A 24515-nucleotide genomic window follows, 5' to 3' on the forward strand; every position below is an offset into this window, starting at 1 on the left:
CATGGCTCTGGCAAAATAATCACAGTTTGGAGGCAACCCTGGTCAAACAGAAACTAAAAGTAAAGAGCCCCTCCAGAATTGTGTTGTTTGTTTTTTGGTGTGTGTGTGTGTCTGTGTGTGTTCCGCAACATGTCATTCGCACAATAATAGTGCATAACAGTGGCATCTTGGTTTACAAACTTAATCCATTCCGGAAGTCCGTTCTTAAACCAAAGCGTTCTTAAACCAAGGTGTGCTTTCCCATAGCAGCGGGGGACTCAATTTACAAACGGAACACACTCAACAAGAAGCGGAACACGTTCGTATTCCAAGGCAAAGTTCACAAACCAAAACACCTACTTCCAGGTTTGCAGCGTTCTTAATCCAAGTTGTTCATAAACTAAGCTGTTCTTAAACCAAGGTAGTAGTGGATTTGTACTGGACCATCCACACATCATTCTGCTTTATTAGTTGTTCTGTGATGCTTCCCCAATGTTACTGCATTATTGCTATCTGGAGAGGCAATTCTGTGCTACAGTGAAACAAAAATAGCCCCCCTCCCTCAATAGGCAGCATTAAAAGTTACAGGATTTCAGCAGCAAGCTCTGGGACATGCACGTATTGCATACAAAGTAGTATGCCCATCCTGAAACTTTTGCAGGTACAAGCAATACTTAAAGTGGGATCATGTGCTGTATATCCACCCCAATACCATAATGAACACAAATCATCATGGATGCACAATTAAAAAAGGACACCTGGATGGGCCCAAAGTGTGGTTCTTCTCGATTTCTATCTTTTTACTTTTTTTCGAAGTAAAAGCTTCGGCAACTATCAAGAGGCTAATCCGCTTGCAAAGCATGCGGATTTAAAGAGAATTCATGTGAAAAGTTAAAGGGAAAGGATTGTTTTAACTCAATAGTGCATGGAGCAAAATCTGGACTTCTTGTTCCAAGGAGTAAAATGCATTGCTTGCTTTTCATTCTGGAGCAAACACACAGCTGCAGCCAAATATCCAGAAGGCATCAACTATCTCTTTCAATACTCAAGGGTATGCATGAAATCCAGATGTTTGCTGATTTGCAATGCTTCCTTGTACTCTCCCTCTCTGAATAAAAGGACAGATTGCTGTATGCAGAGAGAAAACACACCACAATCATCTTGGCACCAGCACGTGGAGAGGACAGACTGCAGCAACTCAGAAGTTTTTTTATTTAACTGTGGGTTCCCAATAAGAATAAACTTAATTGCTTGTTATTTAAGGAAAAAAGTCAATCATCCTTAAAAAAAACAATTCACCTTGAAAAGACTAGCAGCTTCTATGACTCATTTAATAGGAGGGATTCCCAGAGTTGGTGCAATGATTTTACTCTTTCAATCCATCATTGTACCAAGGTAAATATTGAGACATTGTAAATTAGAGAGAAGGTAAGACTGGGAACACTTTTAAAAAGAGAATGATATTAAGGCAAACAATGCTGAAAGAGATGGCAAAGGCCACATTTTCCCGAAGCAGAAACTATCAATGCTCCCCGCAGGCTGTTTTTGCTGGCACCTTCAATTATACTTGGAAAGTTACTGGAAGCCAACACAGTCTCTGGCGCACTGATATAAAACTGGTCCTCACAGAAATGGACATCCTTGAAAGTAGTGAGGCTTCACCATCATCTGCAGGCTTCAGTAGGAACCCACCAATACTGGCACATTACAACTGTAGACTTATGAAGCCATGAAAGATGGTTGCCTCATCTGAGGAACAAGCTAAGCTTCATCCTCAGATAGAGCTGGAAACAGCTCTCTTAATAACATAAGCACAGGGGCGGAGCTTCATGCTCCGGCACTGGGGGGGCGGAGAGCAGGTGGTGGCGGGGCTGGCGTGCATCAAGGGGCGTGGCACACCACCCGCAGGGGTGTGATGTGCATCCTGGGGGCGTGGCACACCACCTGTGGGGGCGTGGCGCCAGCACGGGCAGGGGGCAGCCGCGATGGCACCCCACCAGGATTGCACTGCCGGGGGCGGTGCGCTCCCCCCCCACTTCTCTTCCTCCGCCAGTGCATAAGCAGAGTGCTGCTGGATCAGACCCAAAGTCCATCTAGTCTGGCATTCTGTTTCCACAGTGGCCAGCCAGATGTCATGAGTCACCTGCAGTTCCAGGTGCAAAATGGATTTCAGAACCCTGACCAGGCACACCTGAGTAAATGAGGGGCCGACTGCAGACTGGTGTGAAATGGTGGCTGTATTCTGCAGCAAGTTCACAACATAATGACAAAGCCTTAGGGGTGGATTTATTTTGTTTTATTAGTTGGTTGCGATGCTTGCCCAATGCAATCACATTATTGCTGCCAGAAGGCAATAATAGTGCAACAAATGCTGACAAAAATATACTAGAACATTTGTGGTATAAAAAATTGAGGGCAACGTGGGGTTGGTACTTCTTTTGCCAATATGTGTTGACTCTGGCATCCATCGTGTTTGGAGATGCTGTATTTGCGAAAGCTTTTTGAGATGGTTGCATTTTTGATCGTATCCTCCTTGCAGCTAGTGTTTACATTTTGGCTGCAACCCTACACTCACTTACCTGCCAGCTAAGCCCCACTGAACTCAAGTGAGCTTATCTTCCAGGAGACATGTACAGCGTTGCAAAGACATTCACATTATTCTGTGTGACATCCCAGGGACCAGGGGGCATATCTAAAAGCCACTAAAGCACCATCTGGAGGCGAATAATCACATTCTGTACAGCATGTAGCACACTGTCAGAGCTAAAGGAATGTGGAATGCTACTAATAAAGTTAGGTTGCCTACCAGTGACACATGTGTATGTGTGTGCATGTGTTTGCTTAGATTGGCATTGCCAAGGCACAAAGGGGAACTAGGTGTACATAGCATTGATGTTTATGAGTTTTGGGTGCCTCGTGTTATTTTAGGATCTGCTCAGAGTCTCACTACTACTTGCTTCATACTGTGCCTGTTTGGTATAAGCTTATTTGGGCATATTGCCTTCTTTTACTTTTTTTCATTTTGCAAATCATTCCTTTAAGTTATGTTATTTTGAAAACATGCCCAGAATTCTTCCAGCCTAGAGACCCATAAATTATAAATAGCTATTACCTTCATTTGTATTTAGTTTGAAATGCTAGCAGAAATGTATAATAAATTGATACCCGGCCAACGTGTGACCAAAAGCAGCAAAATGAGTAGTGTAATGCTAACAAGATATAATCTAGCTAAGAGGCCCAATGCTTAAAGCTGGCCAAGTCTGACAATCACTGTCATGTTGAGCTTACAATTCCAAGAGGAAGCTTTTATACGGCCTCTGTTGCTGCCAGGCACTTCCTGCCTATCACTTCACTTCACATATGTGGTAAAGGTGATGGACTTTCAAGGAGTAGGTGGCCAGGGGAGCATTTTGAATACCTGCTGCCTTGTTGAAAATATCTGATTTATTTAATTTTCAGGAAGTCTTTTCTAGTTAGCTTAATGTTTCCCTTTGCCCCCCCTCTCATTTTTAAGGTTTTTTTCCTGGCAGATTTTTGTGGTTATTTTCTATGTAAGGGCAGGTGTAGAATGCAATTTTATCAGATGCAGTTTGCAGAACATTTATGGGACATTTTGTACATTAGTTTCTAAAAACTTATTTGAAGAGGGAGGCACTGAAAAATAAAGAATGCACCAGAGAAACACACAAAGACACAGACACAGACCCACATATCCATACTTACTAAACATGAAGATTACCCTTTCATTTCATAGCTGGAAATGGGAAGGGGTCATCAGCTTCCATGAAGAGGGTTACTGCAACTTAACACTATAGTAACCCTCAAGGAGCCAAACGCCCATTAACTTGGCCAAAAGCCCTTCTGCAGCTAGAGTGTTAGGGACAATTACCACCTGTCTCCTCCTCCATGGGAATGTTGCAACACATAGCCAGTACAGGACTTGCAGCATCTAAGCTTTAGATTCTAAGATGTTTGCATGGTGCTGGTGGTGAGCCCTACAGCACTGTGTAACAGTAGAATGCAACTACTCACTTTTATTTCAGAGTAAGTGAGACTTGCTCCAGGAGAATTGCTCGCACTGGCTTTGTTCCTCCTCAGGCTTTTTAGGTCAGCACAGGATGGTAGCTTAGCCAAGGTTTGGCTACAGACCACGAGTAAGAAGGAGAGACCTTAACCACAATCCTGTGCTTGGACAACGCACTAAACCAAACCTTGATTAGCTGCTGCCCTGTGCTTACCTAGAAAGTCCCAGAAGGAGCAAAGCAGCCACAGCCTCCTCCTTAGGAGCTAGAAAGTTTGCACTAAGCCACAGTTTAGCTTAGCATGACGTGAAAATGATGGCATTGCCATCTCCACTGCCAGACATCTGGTGGGCCAAATGCCAGGCAAAGTAGTAGCAGCTCCTCATGATTTTATGGTAAATTAAGTTGAGGACTGCCATTTTAAAATGTACACTAGTGCAAAAGGGAGGCGGGAGGCTGTCAGATAATATTCTGTTCAACATGACAAATACGAAAACAATTAGATAAAACATGTTCAATTAGATAAAACGTGCAAGTTGTAGTATTACTTTAGAGTAGTAGAAATTAATACAGTCTCAGTTCCCTGAACTGTGTGAGTTGGTGCAAATGACTTTAATGGGATCAGGATAGCCTCTGTAGAGCCAATAACACATTTGCAATGGGAACACGCACAATACATTTACAAAATGAGTTATTCATTTGATATGTTGTTTCCCTCTGAGATTTAATACTAATATTCTGTTATTAAGAAAATTATAGGCCAGATAATAGTCAGAGTTCAAAACCCATTTCAATACTTGATATATACTTCTTAACCTATTGCCCAAATTTGAAAAGGATTATGCCTCATTTCAATGTGTGTGCGCCTTTAAAAACAAAGCAAACAATATTTTAAATTTTATAGGTTAATTGCCAGTTGTTTTTTCTCTTAGTTGAGTGTTAAGATGAAGAATGTAACTATAGGATTGTTTTAAAACATGATGGCTTAAGGTCAAAGAGTTCTTATTCTTTCCTTTCAATCACAAGTTTCTTGTTTCAAAGAAAGTTGCCAAACCCGTGGCTTTATTTATAGCTTAGCAACACTACTAAATAGGAAGTCCACTCTCATTTTGTTGGCAGTTGTGATGGTCACATGGCATAAGCTACCCAACTGGAGAAAAGTTTTGAACAAATGTACTCTAGCAAACCTGACATAACCTTGGTTTTAGTTAAAAATACCACTACTGGTATTTAATTGCTTGGGAAAATAAAAAGTAGTCACTATTTCCAGGCTCTATTTATGTCTTGGGTAGGTTCCCAAGGTAAAGTTGTGGATGATTTCACGTTCCAAACCAACAAAATAGCAGCCTTTTGAAAACATGGGTATATCTAACCTAAGTAGGTCCCCCCCCCCCTGTTTCCTATCTTTGCATTATGGTGTAATTTGTTAAAGTAATGGAGGAACTGATGCCCTTATGTTAGCAATCAAAAGTTGCTTCTTTTTATAATTACAGTAGTAAAACTCAAAAACAACTACACTCTTCTTCCTTTGTTGCAAACTGACTATTTTTAGGTGCAACAGGAAAAATGCAAATGCATGAACTTCTAATTTGACAAAGACTGTATACCCTGGCAAATTGATCCATAAGATCACCCTATCAGCTTCTAAGATGGCAATGGCGACGTACACATGGGCCTCTGTTCCTCAAGAAAAAATGGTCAACAAAGAACTTTTGATATTTAAGAGGGAGAGGGGACTCTCCAAAATAGAACCATTGTTGAATGATGCCACTGTGGCAGACGTTTCAACCTCCTAATGACCTCTCCTCTTCCTTTCTGCCCTACAGCAAATGACTCTTCTTACTGCTCCAAATTTAAGACATGAAGAATGCACATCTGCAATAAGGTCTAAACACAAAAGGAACCAGGATTCTGGGCACAATCACACTTTTTATCTGTTCATATAAACACTACTCTTCCACAGGAAGGAGCCATCAGGACTTTTATTTTTTTAAAAATCAAATTCTCCAGTCAACAATATATTTTACACTTTTAAAATAGAATTTCTCTCATTTTCTAGTTGTCAAGTCTCTCCCACCAACTGTCTTTCAAGTCAACTAAACTGGTGATATTTAAACCAACTCTGTATGTAGTGAAATCTCCATTTCAATTCATGAAAGTTACCCTCTCCCAAAGACCAAAAAATTATTCTTGTCTTTCCAAGCTGCATCAATCCTATGCAGGGGGGTGGGGGTGGGAGACTGCTATGCTTTAACAAACCAGTAGAGGACACTCATTAGTAGGTCAATCAAGTTCAATTCCTATCTTATTACTCTGCAGTTTTTAAGTTTCTCTAACATAAAAGGTCAAGAATCCCAGTACATGCTTCAGACAGATATCACCAACATGAAACAGAACTTGGTTAACAGAATCAAGTAAAGTGGGGAAAACTAACAATGAAGATTATCGTGCTTTCTACACTCTCTATACTTAAGTGACTGTAGAAACAAACTTGTTTAAAAAAACAGCACACACACACACACACACACACGGCAGTAAAAAGCATAAAATCAACAATAAATTGCATTCATAATAAGCATCACAAATTCTGCAGCCACAAACTGCATAATGTTGATGCAATGTCAAAATTTCTATGCTATTTCAGAGGTTTTAATGCTGCCATATCCAATGAGACATCACCAGCCTCCATGGCTTTTAAAAGCTGAAACATGGGAGTGATTAGTGCAGAATCCAAGTATTCACTTGGGATAAAAAGGATGAGTTGTTAGGTAACTCAAACTTGCATTCTTTGGACCCAGTTTCACGAGTCACCTTTTAATCAGTGGTGTAAGCACAATCATGATTTCTGCTCTAACGTAGTATGAGAACAATGCAGTAGGCCCAAGAACCATTCCTGAATCACCCCCCTTTTCTTTCCCACCACACACTGGTATGTGACAGCTTCAGTGAGGGATTTGTGAAAGGGTCCTCTGATTACCGTAGGTGACGCCTGATGGGAACTCTTGGTAACGAGAGTCTCCGTGACAGTACATTAGAAGTCTTTTAAAACAACAGCAACAGGAAGTCTTTAAATGCACGGAAATTGGGAAGTTTAATATCGAGAAGGCTCTTGGGAGTAGGATTTTCAGAAGCATCCAGGGTTAACCTAATTCTGCTCCTAATGAAATTATATAGAGTTATTTTAAGACCGGCTTCATGCTAGCTCTCTGTTGTGGAGTCTGCAATCATTTTAAAGGGGGACATAAAACACTCCTCTGTTTACCTGCACTGGTGCCTGCACCGGTTGTGAGGTCCCCACCCATCAGGCCACCTAGGAGAAGACAAATAAAATAGTCAAATGGAGAGAGGAGCTGAAAGAAACCACAAAGGTCAAACAGAAATTACAGCCTGTTCCTCAAAGCAATGCAAACCCTAGCAGAGTTCCTACCACCAGGGTACTTATAAAGATCAGGCTGTTTGAGCCATGTTGACTACTATCTACATACGTATAAGCAGACCCATTTCCTCTCGAACTGCACAGACATTCTGTCAATAATAATAATAATAATAATAATAATAATAATAATACCCTGAGCAACCGATGATTCGTATTTCATATTTGCTTAAACCTTAGGATCATCTTGACAGCAAAAGTAAAATGGAGTTTGTTGCTTCTGTTGCCTGATGATAAACCCATTTACTTGAGAATAAGTAGTATTTTGTTACAGAAAAGGGTGCTGTTAAAAATAATGGCAAAAACAGGTGCCCAAATTAGTATTTTTACTTTCAAAATAACATGTGCATCCATAACTGTGTTTAGGTCTGGGCAGCCACCCCCGATAACTCCAAAATGTTTTGGTTTTTTTAAAAATAAGAAGCAAGAAATGATGATGCAGTGAGCAGTATCAGGTTTGGCAAGGCTCAGCAGGCCCACAGAAGCCCTGGTGCCAATGTGAGGCTGGTTTGTTGCTGCTTCATAATATACACACCTCTCACAACCTTTCCAGTCTGCAAATGCAGTGAGGATGTCAAGCAACCACCAATCATACATATGAGATGGCTCTTTACAATGCCATGGCATACCTAACGTGATGCCTTCAGCCTTGGAACCCTGAACACCCACAAGAGTACAAGGGACTACCTGTTGCAGTGCTAGGAAACCTCCCTGCCCAGTGACTACAGAAAATCCCAGCTTCAGTCCCTCATAGAGTCACATAATCTTAGAGTTGGAAGGGACCCAAGGGTCATCTTAGAGGCGGAAGGGACCCAAGGGTCATCTAGTCCAAGCCCCTGAAATGCAGGACATTTCAATATTTTGTTTTTGTTCTGCTTTTCTTAAAAAGCATATCAGGTACAATGGATGAGAAAAGCTTTGGCCTGAAACCTTGGAGAACTGCTGCCTATCAAATTGACAGTCCTGAGCTAGATCGGCAGCTTCCTTTGCTCATGTTTCCCAGTCCCACAAAATTCACAGTTATGTCACTTTAGGATGCCAGCTGCACATTAGGGTTAGGATCCAAACAGCTCTATAGGGGACTCAAGTGTTTTGCATGTGTACTGAGAATTCGCACTCCACCCCCAAATCGTACTCCTGCATGACCAGAGTGCATGATATCAGGAACAACAGGGAGCGAATCCTATGTTGTCGAAGTCTTACAAAGACATACTGGAAGTACTTCCCTTAACACCTTCCCAACAAATGGTGGTGTATTTTTGCATGACATTCTTGGTATTTCCGCAAGCATCAATGGCTTGTTTTTTCTACTACCTTCCTTAACGGTGGAGACCTTGCTTGACTTTTCTGAGGTCAACACGCTTAAGGCTGACTCTGCTTCAATCAGACAGAGTGAAGGATCCTAATCCTTATTTATCCTACTTACAGGTGATCCTACACCTGGGTGGATGGCAACTTCTTGCTTGTACAGTGAGACAAACAAGCCATGAGTTCGAACAATACATCACCATCAGTGAGATTCTAATGACCTGACACATTATCACAAAGGCTGCTTGTAGCTTCTTAACTGTGGAGTCAAATGACCTATTTTGGCAGCAAGGATTAACCTCGCCCGCTACTTCAAACTCATTTCCCAGTTTTTTCTTCTATGAAAGAAGATGTGTAGCTTTTTAATGACACAACGACAAATGGGCCTGGATTCAGAGCCTACATTTTGAAACAGTCTTTAACAGGACAACAGTGAGGGTAAAAAAAGATTTATTGTCAGAAGCCTATAGGCACTTTCTAAATAGAACCATTTTACTTCATGTTCGTGAACAAGTTACCACATGAATATTTGTTCCTTCAGTTGGGTGTCACACAAACATTCCCAGTAGCTTGAGTCCATTAATTCTCTTCATTTTAAAAACATTGTCTTCTTTAGATTAATTATCTTTAATTTCACAAAGGAGTGATCTCATTTTAGAATTTAACTTTACTTCTTTTTAAATGAAAATTCTGAGAAATGATCTCAGTACCATCTATACCAGGGTTTCCCAAACTTGGGTCTCCAGCTGTTTTTGAACTACAGTTCCCATCATCTCTGACCACTAGTTCTGCTAGCAAGGGATGATGGGAGTTGTAGTCCACAAACAACTGAAGACCCAAGTTTAGGAAACCCTGGTCCACTCCACCTGGCAGCAATTCTTCAGGATTTCAGACACAGGTCTCTCTTAGCCCAACCGGGAGATGCCAGGGATTGAACCTGGGCTATTCTGAAAGCAAAGCAGATACTCTACCACTGAGCAACAGGTCTTTCCCAAACTTAAAAGTGAAGAAATAGGATTGGGTAGTGCCTTACCTGTGTTTCCTGCACTCGGTGGCCGGTGTGTCACACCAGGAGACATGCTATTCCGCTGTAAGGAAGGGTGGGCCAGAGGCAACAGGTTGGGGTTACCCAATGAGCTTACAGGGTTGCTGTATACCAAGCTGTTGTGGTTGGACACTGGGATAGAAACTGGCATCTCAAAGTTAGGTGGTGGAACAGCCTGTACAAGAGGAAGGGGGGAGGAGGAAACAAAAGACAAGAATAGTAAGGAGGCACAACAGTCTCTGAGAACACGTATGCTACATTTAGTGCAAATATGTTGTAACCACTGATTAAAAGCACACAGAAAAGAGTCAGGAACATGAAATGTCACTACCAGCAACCTTTTAACCTCTGAGGCAGCAATCCTGTACAACTAACTCATGAGTATGTTCCATTGAACACAGTGGGACTTACTCTGAGTAAATCCACACAGCATTGAACTTTGAGAAAAGCCTTTTTAAAATGCTTAATGGATCGTGAATTAATATTTATTTTCTCCCCACACACCCATCTCCTATTTCTACATTTCCTTTGTATTGAAAGACTGGAGAGGTCTTTCCTCTCACAGTTCTGTTTAAAAGAAAACCCTGTTTCATTAAGTTTCAATTTTTAGCTTTCTTCCATTCACTGAAATTGTAATTGCTTACTTGTGGCATCTTAATATGGTGTCATAGAAGAATGTAGATCAAAGACACTTGATTACGATGACTTCACTTTACAGAGAAATATTAGAAGGGTGAGGAATGCAAAAGGGAAGCTTTTTGCTTCAGTCTCAAGAATCTTAGAAGCTTGGGATTATGATCAGCTTTATGAAAGGGACAAGTATATTGTATTCTTTCTTCTTCTTTTTGCAAAATGTACTCACTTTGCTTGATCTCCATGAATGTATCAGGACAAATACAGATTTTAAAATACAACAACAACACTCATGGAGACAATGGGTTGTATCCAACTAAATTCTACTCAGAGTAGGTCCATTGAAATTAATGGCCTCAATTTAGTCATGTGCATTAATTTCAGTGGGTCTACAACTAACATTGCCTGCAACCCATATATGTGAAAAAAACAACACATTGGCTTGGGTTCTAAGCTCCCATGAGTGGACCTCTGCTCACAAAAGGCTGCTGTTGGAGGAAGAGGTGGAGAGGAGGCAGGATTTTTTGTCTGTTCTCCCCACTCCACAAATCTGATCCAAAGGGTTGGACAATCTTTGACAGCAGAGGTAGTAGTGGCTGCTGTAGGGGAAAAGAAAAATGACAAAAATCAACTCCCCCATCCTACCCGTGGAGGCATCTATTGGATCAAAACTCTTCAGTGAATAGGATAGAGGTGAATTCTTCCTCTGGGAAAAATTGAATCTGTGATGTCACAGAGCTGAAAGTGTTTGACCCTGGATAAATGTATTCATTTAAAAAGAACATAGTGGTGAGTCAAGAGCTGTTATACAGGGCTAGGAATACGCTTTCCCCCTGCAACCAAGGGTAATGATACTGAAACTATCTTAAGGGATTATTGCAAGGATAATGACAATTATCATGGTTTTGTTATGGATTTTCCACAAAACCTACAAAGGTAGGCACTAGGTCCCATTCCTACTCTCATTTATTGGGGAAATATACCAAGTCAGAAATGACAATCTATGCTAGAGCTTGAAGTACACTCAGCACTTACTGTTTATTTAAGTTATGTTTTCCCAGTGGAGTTCTACCATAGCTTTAAAATATACTGTATTTTTATATGTACAAAGCATTTCATGCTTAATGCAGAAGTTGAAAATTCTTAGTAATAATAAATCACATCCAAAGATAGAACCAGCATAAAACAACAACAACAACAAAAACACAACTTTGGTTGGGATTGGTATGTACAGACTTTCAAGTTATAAAGAAATCTTTGTCAGGCTGAATGGAAATGCATTAGAAGCGTCAAAACAGCATTACTTTATAAGCTGGTTCATATGCCTTGTTTTTGAGCATTCCATAGCAATAACTATGGAACGCACAATATGGCCTGTACTATGGAAGTTGCATGATTAGACCGACCTGTAGCAAGCCTAGCTGTTGTCATTTCATTGGGTCTAAAGCAGCCTTTTCCAAAATTTGGCAATTTTGATGGTATTTTTTCAATTTATATGGAAACTACTTGGAAGCAGTGTGACCAACACTGCTGCAACTGATGCATGGATGCTGTGTAGAGCAACTTCCACAGGTACATACTGAATAAGGCCCATGGTGAGCAACACATGTCTACTCAGTCTCAGATCAATTTTGGAATTTTAATTCTAAAAAGATGTGCTGAAAGGACAAATACTTACCTAAATTTAATCTACACTGACACCATTTTTTAAAAAAGTGTGACTACTTTTTCTCCCTCATTTTCTTCCGTTTATTTTAGGAGTGAAATTGGCTATACCAGCTGGTAAGCCTGCTCCATTCAGCTGGTATAGTCCATTTCTCCTTTCCATTTACTTTGGTGTGACTTGGGAAAAAAGAAAATCTTTAGGAAAGAGGAAAATGGAATGGAAGGGCTCTTACCCCCCCCAACACCCAGAACTTCACCCCTCCCTTACTGTAGTCATATAGTTATCAGGCAGTAAGAAAGAAGTTATTCCTCTTGCCCTTCATAAGGTATAATCATTTTGCAAGTTGAGTATACATCTGCTTGTGAAAAAAGGAACTTTTGGAGCCAAAACTCTCCAGGGAACATTCCCTATGAGTGGAATCTAAGATACCAAAGCCCACAGAGCAGTAGCTGTAAAAAACAATGCACATCACTTACTGATAATGTTTTTATCATTGAGGAAACCTGTTTCTCTTGGAAACTGTTTCCATGTGCATTCATAGGAAGCAACCTAATAAACTTGACTCTGTCTTAGCCAGGAGCTACCAAAACAGCAGAGGTCAATAGGGGATATAGATAGTTGACCCCTAGGTTTGGGTAGCCAACTTGGGTGTTCTCCAGATGGTGCTGAATTATACCCCCAATCAGACTTGTTAAATACAAGTCTTTATTAATATTACTACTAGTAGCATTACAATACTAGTCTGGAGAATTGCAATAGCTCTTTAGGGAGCTGGTGGTGATTTGAAAGGCGATTCTCGTGTTCTCTGTTATCAAACAAGTCATGCAGGGGTTTTTTCAAGAAACAATACCAAATCTTGCAAGACCCATTTCATAGAGATGGAAGTGGGGCGAGCCTTGACTCTCGGGCTGCTTTCGACACACTGAAAAAACTAACTCTTGTGCCTCTAACCTCAAAAGGGCAGTTCAAAAAATTGCAATTCACTTGTGCTTCCTCTGCTGCTGCCCTTTTAGAATGTCTGAAGCCAATCTAAAAATAGGGAGAGTCATTGCTGTGTCGCAAAACCCTGGCATGAAATTTCTTCTCACCCAAAATGAAAAATAAAAATCTCTTCTGCTTCCACACTTAACCTGTCTCATGAGGGTCGGGGAATAGAGCCTGTTTTTCAACACATACACCGCAGCAATGGAAGACGCATGAGTTATGATGAAGGCTTAGTTTCTTAGGAAACGTATGTACCATGTAATTTAAAATATCATACAATTATGTATCCAAGTATAGAAACACAATGGATGAAATTCACCCTTTACAGTTCAGAGCCCAAATACTGGGATGATGCGACAGGAACTTCTTGGAATTTGTGAGCTGCGAATAGAGTCTAATCCCTCTTCACTTAAAAATAAAAATAAAAAGGGCAAATAGGCTGAAATTGCAACCCCAGTGAACAGCTTTCCTCTTACACAACAGAGTGAAGATTTCAGTCTTTCTGGGTGATTCATTTGCAATCAAAGAGCAACTTCGAATTCAAAAAAGCCTAGAAGTGAGTTGCCTGTGTGTAGTTTATTCTTGCACAAAGCCTCCAATAGCAACTTCTTGTTTTTATTTATTTCATTTCTATCCCACCTTTCTTCCATAAGCAAACTCAAGGTTGCATGCATTGGGTTCCCAGGAAACTATCTCCCATCCAGGCACTGAGGGCTCACACCTGATTAGCTTCCACAAAGGCGCTGCCTTTGTGTCTTTGGGCCTTGGGATTTCCGTTACGTAGTAGGAACTGGAGATTTTGGGTAGTAAATAGTACACAATACAAAGCAGTCTCAGATCATCACTGCTCCCCTAAAATCAAGACCATACACACAAAATGGCAAGCTGTTTTTGAAAAATAATTACCGGTATTTTGAATTTCATACCTGCCAAGACCCAAACAGGCAAATGTAAGTGTCTACAAAATGAACCTATGTCAAAGTGGATGCAATAATTCCATTTCCAAGTCGCTTTAGTGAACAGGCTAGCGTGAAGCCATTTGAGCTGGCAGGGTGCTAAGAGATTTGGAGAGCCACACACATGGCCGCCTGCCCACATCCTTTCCTTTTTGTAGGATCAGCAGGGTTCCTGTAGTCTTTCATCATGGTCACGTATCAAAGTGAATTTGAGGGGAATGCTTGGTTTACCATGCATGTAGGGAAAATGTACAACTGTGTTCCTTTGCAACTCCAGTTTATTTCAGCTGGGCTTGCTTACACTTAAGAAAAAGGTGGATTGTTCCCTATAGCTTTTAAATGTTCAAGCTCTATGCTAGGGCAGAGTGAGGTGGCAAGAATTGGGAGGATATAAAAAGCATTTCTGGATACGGCTAGGGAATAATACACACAGGTGGGAAAATGAGCTTATAGAAAAGGGGGCAGGCAGACAACTGGAAAAGGTGTGGATGACCTAGTCATTACGTTACAATAAAGAGAAAAGAAGCTTGTCCATGAATACCCGTCACTCTAAAAGCCGGGCTTGCAGTGCTTTTCTATTTATGGATAATGCATATGCAAACAAGTTATCATAAAATAGCACCAATTTGCCTAAGAAGCATAGAGTAAAGCAGCTGGTTCTCAACTGCACTTCATTTGAACAAGCAGTTTTGTATCTGTCTTGAGGCCAGTTAAGTCAATGGAAAACTCTTGTTTCAATGATCTTGTGCTATATGAAAACATATGTAGAACCTCAGAAACCCTTCGGCCAATCTTGGGTTGCCTGCCATGAACATCCTTTTAATTGTTCCCATAATAATTTCTTTTTCATTACAATGGGGCTTGTGCAGAGAGTTTCCCAGTGGAATGTGTCCATTATGCCATGCTATCTGTCTTCTTTGCCAGAATTACCAGTGACTGCTGCCATGTTCAATTTGCATGCATTTCAAAAATCACAGAACAGATCAAATACAAATTTGTAAGGGGATCTTTTTGGTATTTCCGAACCATGCAAACACTGGCAATTTGGAAAAAGAGCACCTGAAATGCTTTGCAGTCATTGACTCCAATGTAGTGCAGTGCAGAAATGGTCTTGCTTTCTAATTTCAACCTGTCATGACCTTAAAAATACATTATGGTAAAGTGACCTTCATAGCTGCATTTCCTTATAAGCTTTCAGAATCTTTTGCAGCCCAAATAAATGTATAATTGCTATCAGATGTTTTGGCTGATGTGCACATGAATCCTTTCTAGACTATCAAAATAGCATTTCATAACCCCTATTCCCTGGGAAATACATTTCTGGCCTTGTTCTTCTTTCCTTATAAACCCAGAAAAATGGCTAAACAGGTATCATATTTCCCCCCTACAAATCATTTCTGAGTCCTGATTACCTTGTTAATTTCCTTTCTCATTGTTGAAAGCTGTCAGGCCAAACTGAGTGGTGAACTCAGTCCCTGTCTGCTATACTGGTAATGGTGGCGGGGGCAGAGTGCATAGGACTGATGCAGCTTGGAAGGACCTGGTGTTCCTGTGATCAGATGGACACCTCAATTCATGACTGCATCCATATGTATTTTGGAACCTGCCCTAAACTGAGTCATACCACCGGTCTATCTATTGTCTACTCTGACTACAGGCAGTTCTCCAGTATATCAGGCACAGATACTAGCATAACTACATGATCAAACATGGGACCTTTCACAAGCAAAGGATAGGCCCTCCCTACAATGGTGAAGGCCATTGCAAGTGCAGAAGGTAAAGTGCATGTGAAACACAACTGAACTACTGCTAACATACACTTAACCTTAGGATCTAGGTACAGTATTTCAGTTCTCCAATTGCACTTTGTACTAAGGCATGGACACTGATCTCGTCAAGCGTGTACTGTTTTTTAATTCTCAGAAGCAGATACTCAATCCTTTCCTTCTTCCTGCTTCTGAATAGTTTATCAGGCCATAAGAGACTCCTCTACACGTTATGAGAGTGTCATGGATTTTCAGCTTGGGCACCTGTTCTAAAGTACAGAATGGAAATTGAGAATCAGCACTTAGAGCTGCCTGATGTGAACCTGCTACTTTAGATACACAGCCACTTCTCTAAGAGATATATCGTTTTCTGTGATGATGTCTCTTGTGTAAAGGCCTTCTTCTCTAGCCTCATGCTGAGAATAAAAATGGACACATCAATACCAGCATTTTAAAAAGTCCTGTTGCATTTTCTTCAAAGAGGTTATGGCAATGTAGGTGATTGCTCCATCTCTGCTCCTTTACTCCAAACAAAGGCTAAAGGATGGTGTCTGGTCCAAGGTTAGCCAGTGAGCTTGCTGGCTGAGTAATGATTTGAACCTCAATCTCCCTGCTCCTCACCTTATCCTCTAACCACTCCACCACACTGGATCATTTTAGGTATGTTGCAGGCAGACCACAGAGGTAACATTGACTGAAATCTCATGAACATCAGAAGATGTGGGTGTTTCCACAAAGCGTGTTCTCCCTAACAGAGAGCACGTGTTGCGGTTGGGGAGACAGGCCACCCTACAGTGACTCGGCAAATTGTTAGCAACCCAAGCACTAAAGGGTTAATTGGGTTGCTGGGGAGTTCTAATTTGGCAATTTGGAGGAGGGGCCAGAGGCTATAAATACAGGGGCCAGATGAGGGAATGTCCTCTTGGCCGTTTTGAACCGGATCACCCGCCCTCCCTCCCTTTTATCAGGGTGGTTTTGATTGCTTGACCTTGCTATGCCTGTCATGGGGTCGTTCGCCTTTGAGCGGGGGCCTGGTAGGAATTTTGCCATTTGGCTGATTGGCTGGTGCCATTTGGTTTTCGCCTACTGCGTAGCAAATCGTCACAACTTGTAAGGTTGGCGGTTAGGCATTGGTTAAATGGTGCTTGGAGGGGTAAGTGCCTACCCCTCCAAATGATGCGAATGGGAATTCCGTTAAAGGAAATCCAGGGGCTTGCCATTCTTTCGTCCTTGTCCCCGGAGTCGGACTTGGGCCGGGCAAGCCCCACCGGAACATGAGGGTGAGAGGTGTTAGTCTGATTCCCAGCTTCATTCTCACCCAATACTTGTTTCCCACGCTGGCTTCCGTTGGTGTCCGGAAGGCCAGCCCTGTCCCTGAGGGCAAGGACAGATAGTCATAACCAATGCCTAAGCAACCACTCACGTATTTTGTATTTGAATAAAGTTGTGGCCAAAATTATGCCAAAAACCTTAAACAAAAATTGAAGTGTGAAGTGTGAGTTATTTGGGGGGTGGCTTGTGGGACTCAACACGCAAATGTGAAAACACAATGTGGAGATATTAAAACACACACTCTTTTTAAAAATAAAAACAAACTGATGCCCAATGCTGCCCTTTCAAAGGTTTGCTCTAAATGTGGGTTCTGTCAGAAAAGGGGCATGCCTTATTCAGCCCAACTTGCAACTTCTCTCTCAGATGGCTGCAATGTGTGGCCACCCCAGGAAAAAGGGAACTGTTGTAAAAGCTAACACAATAAAAAGTGGTCCATTGCATATCAAAAGGAGGTGGCCCTTGGAGGCGGCCCTTGGTGAGATCACACAGGAGATCATACAGGCTTAGGACTGAGACACTCAGACAATGTAGCATGGTAACTGGTGTGCAAACTAGGAACTGTGGCATTCACATACCCGCTGTCTTGAGCACACAGATTGTGCAGATTGTCTTCACTGTAAAAAAGCCCTGTTGCGCTCTTGAAATGGCCTAGCCAAAGGCCAGCCCACATATCACTGTGTGCACTGCAAGCATTCGGCTGTCACACAACAGCTTCAGCTCTAGGTATGAGCAAGCATGCAGAGCAGTTACTATGCTGGAGATAGTTGTGTTGATTTGGGCTGACCCCAATGCCTTTCATCATGAAATTTTAAAGCTAGTTTGCTCTCCACATTTTCATTTCAACTGCCAGCCATAAACTATGGGACATATGCATTTGGAAACACACAAAGCCCCTTCACACACTGCTGAAAAGAAACACATTTACCCCTCTTCTTGTTAATACTTGGGGTATGGGAAATTCAGTCTATTTCTGGTTCATATCACTTTCCTTTGTGTTGATCCATAAATCAGTTCTGCTTAATTTCTGCATTAATCTACTTTAAAAAAAATCTGCACAAAATAATCATATTTAAATACGTATTTTTTCATTCAATCCCCCCCAAACCACATGCATGTTTTATTGTTTTATCTTTTGTAAATTGCTTTGAGGTTTTTTGGGTTGTTGGTTTTTTTTTACAATCAAGTGATGTATACATTTTATGAACTAAATAATAATACATACATACTTAAGTGTATTTTTCTCTCAAAACACACATTTCTAAATGTATTCTAGCCTAAGATATGGATTTGTAAACATTATTTGATAATTTTTAAGAGACAAGTGATTGTAAACTCCAGAGATGTATGATATCTTCAGGATAGCTACATTCTGATCCATACATTATTAGCCTGGGAGGCGCAGATCAGGTCAGTTCACACTGGAATTTGCAAAGCCTGTTCACATTCTCCAACAAAGAAAAAAACGGGCACCTGCGCACAGAACTGCTTTGTTCATGGTGACCACTTTTCTCCATTGCCTGAAGCACAGAACTGCATAACTTCAGCTCCTGTTCATAGCAAACTGAAGGACAGTAGCTCAGTGGTACAGCATCAGCTTTGAATGCAGAATGTCCCAGGTCCAATAACTGGCCTCTCTAGGAAGGGCTGCAAATGTCTCTTGCCTAAAACTCCATTGTCAGGGCAGATGGATTGTTGCAGATTCCTATGCTCCAAATGGAGACAGATGAGATGCTAGTCACAAACACCAGCCCTGCAGAGGGTGGAATGGCCATGCACAGTTTCCTTGATGTCTAGACAAGCTGAACAGATTTGTTCAACAGGAGTGGGAAAGGCCACTGGCAGTGTTGTATGAGGCTGCTCAGTATTTAACACCGATGCAATACTTTATTGGCCCAGAGGAAGGGCAGAAGCAGAGATCGGGAATAATTTGAGTGAACGCAATCTTGACAAGGAAGAATATCACAGCAAAGGGGAGACAAACTGACCCTGTCCATCAGCCAAAGATGGAACAGCTGCAGGAAACATGCTTTCCCCCTTCCTGCCAGAAAGAACACTCTGCTCCAAGGGCCAGTTTCAGAAGCAAGAGGGGGGAAACACTTTGACAAGGGAACAAGAGTCATGAACTGCTATTCAAGCAAGAACACCAGCAAGGGAAGACCAGCCTGGCCCAAACAAGGTAGAAGTTGATGTTGTTCACTGCTTTATTTTGTCCCAGAAGAAGTGATCACCTCCTCTGCCTTTCCCCTCCACTCTTCTTCCCTTGTCCGTCTTTCTAGTTAGTTATCTGAAAAATGGGGCTAAAAACATGTACTAACTAAGCAATAAGTAAATAAACAAGCTTTTTACCACATCTACCCTGGAGGTGGTGCTAGATGCTTCGATTGAGTCCATTCACAAAAATATGCCACCATGTATAATTCAGATTAGAAAAGTATGTTGCCAGACATGGATTTCTGATTTTTTAAATAAAAAAGTAAATTTGATACTGCTGTTCTTGCTGCTATTGTTTCTGCTATTCTCGACGTGCTCTTCCCCACTTTTACACAGAAAAGTCAGACTCTGAAATTGCTGAGATGCAATACAGGCAAGACCAGGGGTACATTTTCAATTCCGACAAACTGTTGTAAGCATCTCAGGTGCACAGTAATCTGACCCCACAAATACCCCCCACACTGCAATTAGCCTTTTAAAAAAAGCCTTCTATTGGCCAAATGTGGCTCGTTCAGCAGAGGGAAGGACGGGGGGGGGGGAGACCCTGTGGGCATTAGGTAAAGCCTCTGAGGGCACATAGCAACCTATGTGGCTTGACATAGCTTGGAAGGGCTGTGATAATAATTCCAGAATTAAAGGGTGGAATTCAATGAAATGAAGCTTCTCCCACTATTACCTTACCTCCCACTGTTATCAATGACTAGCAGCAGATTCACAGCAAACAAAATAAACACTTCTTTACATTTCACGGACTGAATGAAATTCCCTTGCATTAAATGTGGGCACTGCTATTAGGTCAGATAGCTTTAAAAGGTGAGTGAACAAGTCCATGATGGCTCTACAGAACTTCATGCACAGAGGCAGTGTGAGAGGAAGCCACAGTAGAGAATTATTGCCCTCAGTGCCAGAAATGTCTGGTTGGCCTCCATGGAAAACAGGATGTTAAGCTTACAGTAGATGGACCTTTGGTCTGCTCCAATATGACTCCACATTGCAAGAGGAGATGTATCTGCTGAAATTCTACCCACTCACAAAAGGCACAGGACCTCAGTTCTTTCTTAAATCTGGATACCTTATTGGAATCCCATTTGAAAAGAGATTATCTCTTTTAGTTTCCCTACCATAGTTTAACAAAGAAAGAGGAAAGGTCTTCGGTGGCAAGGTTTCCACCTGGTGAAAAAAGAAGGGTTGGAGATTTCACAAGACCACTGAGTCAGTAAAAGGCTATAGCTGTTTCATTATTGAGCAATACCTCCGTGTCAGAGCTTGGCTTGCTAAAATCACAGTGGCAGCTTCAAAGCTCTCCTTCCGACATATGGAATTAGGCAAGTGAGAAGAGCGTGAGTGGAAAGGGAAACACAAGTGCGCATGCATTCAATTAAAAATTGAATACACATGTTAAGCATTTTGGAAAAAAAGTGCTCTGAAATGGAACACTGGTCCAATTTGGAGCTGTTCTGGTCTCCTGGGTAAAACATTAAGTTTCCCAAAAGTTTGCGAAAGCATGACTTTTACTACAAAGGCCAGATCAATTCAGTAAAGTGTTCTTTAACGTACATGAAAGATCTGCTCCCATAGGAATGAGTTACAAAAAGTCTATTTTTTTTTTCCAAATTGTGGCAGAAATTCTGAAGAGCAAATGTCTCCCATCTGGATGTCAGCTTTTGCACATGTAATGGACTGTGTGTACACAAGTGGTTGGGCACATTCTGCATATAGAGAATACATATTTTTTTCCAGGCACAGATTTTTGTGTCTCCTAGTACTCAAATTGTTTGTGCCAAATGACTGCCTGTTCACTTCTGGAAGTGTAATCCAATGTTGCAGATCACTTGGGCTGGCATGGTGAGAACAAGAGGCTTGCAAAACAGACCAAATGGCACATCTAGAACATGGAACGTTACCTCTCTTTGGGCCCATCCACACTTCTGCTTGTTCCATGCTATGCATCTGGATTTTCCCAGACTTTTTAGCAATTTCTGCCTGGACACTGTTTACAAGCTCTGAATACCGGCTATGTCTGGAAAATTCCAGACATACGGCAACCCTAAGTAACTTTCTGTCCATACAGATTCATGCATTGCTTCAGTGTCCAAAAAGGCACAACTGGAACAATCTTATCTCAAGTATGGGGTAAATTAGCATAGCCTACAAGCTTTAAAGGACAGTTTACAGATTTGGTTTAAGTGAGAGCCATGGTAAGTTGACATACTCCTCTCCCTGTAAGCTTGGTCCCCACCGTTAGGTAACTGCCTAACTTGAAAGAGATAAGGAGCTCAGGTTTTCATAATGACCCCTGCAGTATGCTATCGTGTGTGAATTTGTCTGAAGTTTCTTCTCTTAAAAACTGTGCCTTTATGAGAATGAAATCACCTATGGATTTCCCCCCCTAAATCAGTGTCACAAACACAATGCTACAGAATTTAACATTGGCCCCTGTGATATCTAAAAGACTGCACGTTTATTGTGACATAAGCTTTCACAGAGCAGAGTCTAATCCACATTTATGACAAGGTATATTTGTTAAACCTTTTAAGATGTCACAGGGATCTTGGTTGTTTTGCCTAGAAAACAAGTGCCCTTCTGAAATTTGCGACCAAATATAGTACACGCAAACAATACTTAATTGTACTTATGTAATGCTTACAGTATTCATGTGAAGTTTGCCCCTTTATGTCTGTGCAAACAAAAAGCTACATGCAGAGTTATTTCTCTTTAAGTATCTGGCAAGGCATATGACTGTTAGAAATTCTGTCTTGGTTAAAACAAAATTTAGCGCTTGTTAAAGCGTTAAGAGGAATGCTGATGGGGTCAAAGCAAATCTTCTGATAAAGCTGTAAAAATCACCTCCAACACGCCAACGTGACTGAATGCTACCATTAGGCTCTCATGCAGTCTGTTTTCCTGCAACCAGCAATTAGCTACGTAACCCTTCAGTGTGGTAACTGAGTTTAGAGCATAGCTTTAATAATAGTGGTAGCAGGATGCATGTTCTCTAATTCAACTTGAAGCCATTCTTTTTTCCTCCCTTTAGACCCACAGAAAGTTGCCTGTGAGTATGTTAAACTGCCCACAGCGAGGTTCCCAGATGTCTTCTAAATACATTTTGGGGGGTAGGTAGTGTGGTAAACCAGAATTCTGAAAATCTCCTGTATGTAACGTACATTTTTTAACTTCCTTCTTTAGGCTTTGCCTCTGGTTTGTCAAATAATCTTTTTAAGGAACTTCACACACCTCAGGACCAAAATATATACATTGGTGCGGTATGTCCTACATGCAATTTGGTTTCAAGTGGGAGCTATTAAAATAGGTCCCCCACTGAATTTGCATTTTTGGAAGAAACCAGAACTGAAAGGGTTAGGATGTGTTACTGCAGTGGTTATCAGCAGACAGCCATCTAACCTTTGGTACTTACAGGAATTTTATGGCTCTTGATCATATTATCAAATTCTTCATTAATTTTTTTGTATTTTTCTTCAGTGCGTGGGGTGAGGGCATAAGAGGAGTCAGGATCGGGGCTTTCACAGCCTTTGTTTTCTTTCTTGTTCAATGCCTGCCAGGTTCAGAGAAATATCAGAAAGTAAAAAAAAATGAAAGGGAGTTCAGAGTACTTACACATAATCTTTGCCTGCTGATCATTAGATCAATATCTTCATTAATTTTCCTGTACTTGTCCTCTGACTCAGGGCTGTGACCTACTGAATCATCTGCATCGGGGTCTGGGCTGTCACAGCCATTAAGTCCTTTCTTTCTCAACGTCTGAAATACATAATTTGGAAAGTTCAAGCCTTGACATAGGCTGCAAGAGAGATCCAGGGCCTTGAAAACAGTTCAGGCTTCCTGGTGGTTGAAAGCTGTTACATTTTACATCAGGGAGAGAAAGAGGAGAGAAACGCATTAGGTCAACAAACTACAGCTCTTGTTACCAGCGGCAAAGAGAGAAGCCACGGTGACCTCGTCTGAATCTGGAGTCAGTCAATAAATGCAGAGAGTATACAATCTAATAAAATGTCTACGCTACCATCTGTGATTATGCCTGCAATGGAAACATCAGTGGGTTAAAAATTTCAGCATTCACATCTTTTTTAGCACACAGAAAGGGTAATGGATTTGATCAAGTAGGGAGCTGCTAGCACTTCTCTGTGAACAGAATGATGATCCCAGAAACAACAACAGGCAGTTTTCAAGGTAGTGCAGTTTTAAGCCTGTAATAGCTTTTGTGTCTCTTGCTACTTCTCAGGGCAGGACTGAAATACAGAAGTTAAGTCAGGATACACTGTCCAGTTAAGTCAGTATTGCCCAGGTTACAATTTCAAGTCACTAGGCTACTCTCACCCTTACAGCCTAATTATAACACAAGAAGAGACCTTTAAAAGATCTTTAAATACAAACAACACATTATTAATTATGTTTATCAAAGAAGACATTGAATGAGCTTCGAAATGGATAGAACTCCTGGATGCAGATTCTTTCTTTGTCCCACACACAAGCTCTAAATTCAACAGAAAAATTGATGTATTTACTTATAAGTAATGCTAAAGCATAACTGAACAGCTCAACATGCCTGTGTCTACATATACACAACGTACACTTTTCTCTTACTAAGATCTTAAATACAGGAGTGCATGGGGGGGGTAGTCCTCTTTTTGTTTCTTTTATTTCCTTATTTCTGTGTCTCTTTTAGGATTTCTAAAATCTATCTGTTGATAGAATATGATGATAAAGTGATACTTGCAATCAATTAAATTAACCCACATTAAAAAAAAAAATTAATCCCATGCTGACAGAAACATAGCATTGATGCGACATGAGCCACTCTATGGGGGATGCTTGAAAGCCACGATGCCACCACTGCCTTTCCTTCAAGGAGCTCAAGCTGGTATGTATGGATCTCCCCTCCCCTCCCTTCTCATTTTATCTTCTCAGAACCCTGAAGGTAAGCTTGGCTAAAAGACAGTGACTGGCCCAAGATCACCCGCTGAACTTCACAATGGTGTGGGCATTTGAGCATGGATTTCCCCCTCACTATTACACCACATTGGATCACCACATCACTAGCACAATATCTGGGACCATCAGATACATGCCTCAAGCCAGTTGAAATATCTCTGCTTTAACTTGAATTTAAACAGTAGGCAAAATGGCTAAAGGGGAGGAAAAAACTGCTAGAGATGTTGTTG

General features: G+C 41.2%; 1 protein-coding gene across 14 annotated transcripts in view; it reads right to left on the reverse strand.

The window, feature by feature from the left end:
* The window catches only part of MEF2C (myocyte enhancer factor 2C), a 181436-nt gene that overhangs the window by 28664 nt on the left and 128257 nt on the right, over positions 1 to 24515 (reverse strand). For 10 of the 14 annotated variants that reach the window (XM_082191796.1, XM_082191800.1, XM_082191797.1 and 7 more), the window contains 3 exons: positions 22951 to 23094; positions 9776 to 9962; positions 7264 to 7311 (listed from right to left, as the gene is read on the reverse strand). In XM_082191796.1, the coding sequence (XP_082047922.1) occupies positions 7264 to 7311; positions 9776 to 9962; positions 22951 to 23094 (379 nt within the window). Of the gene's footprint in view, positions 1 to 7263; positions 7312 to 9775; positions 9963 to 22750; positions 22889 to 22950; positions 23095 to 24515 lie in introns of all 14 variants that reach the window. The other 4 variants (XM_082191798.1, XM_082191806.1, XM_082191795.1 and 1 more) reach the window with 2 other exon arrangements.

This window comes from Podarcis vaucheri, assembly GCF_965113315.1.
Source record: "Podarcis vaucheri genome assembly, chromosome: 11".
Classification (NCBI taxonomy): Eukaryota; Metazoa; Chordata; class Lepidosauria; order Squamata; family Lacertidae; genus Podarcis; species Podarcis vaucheri.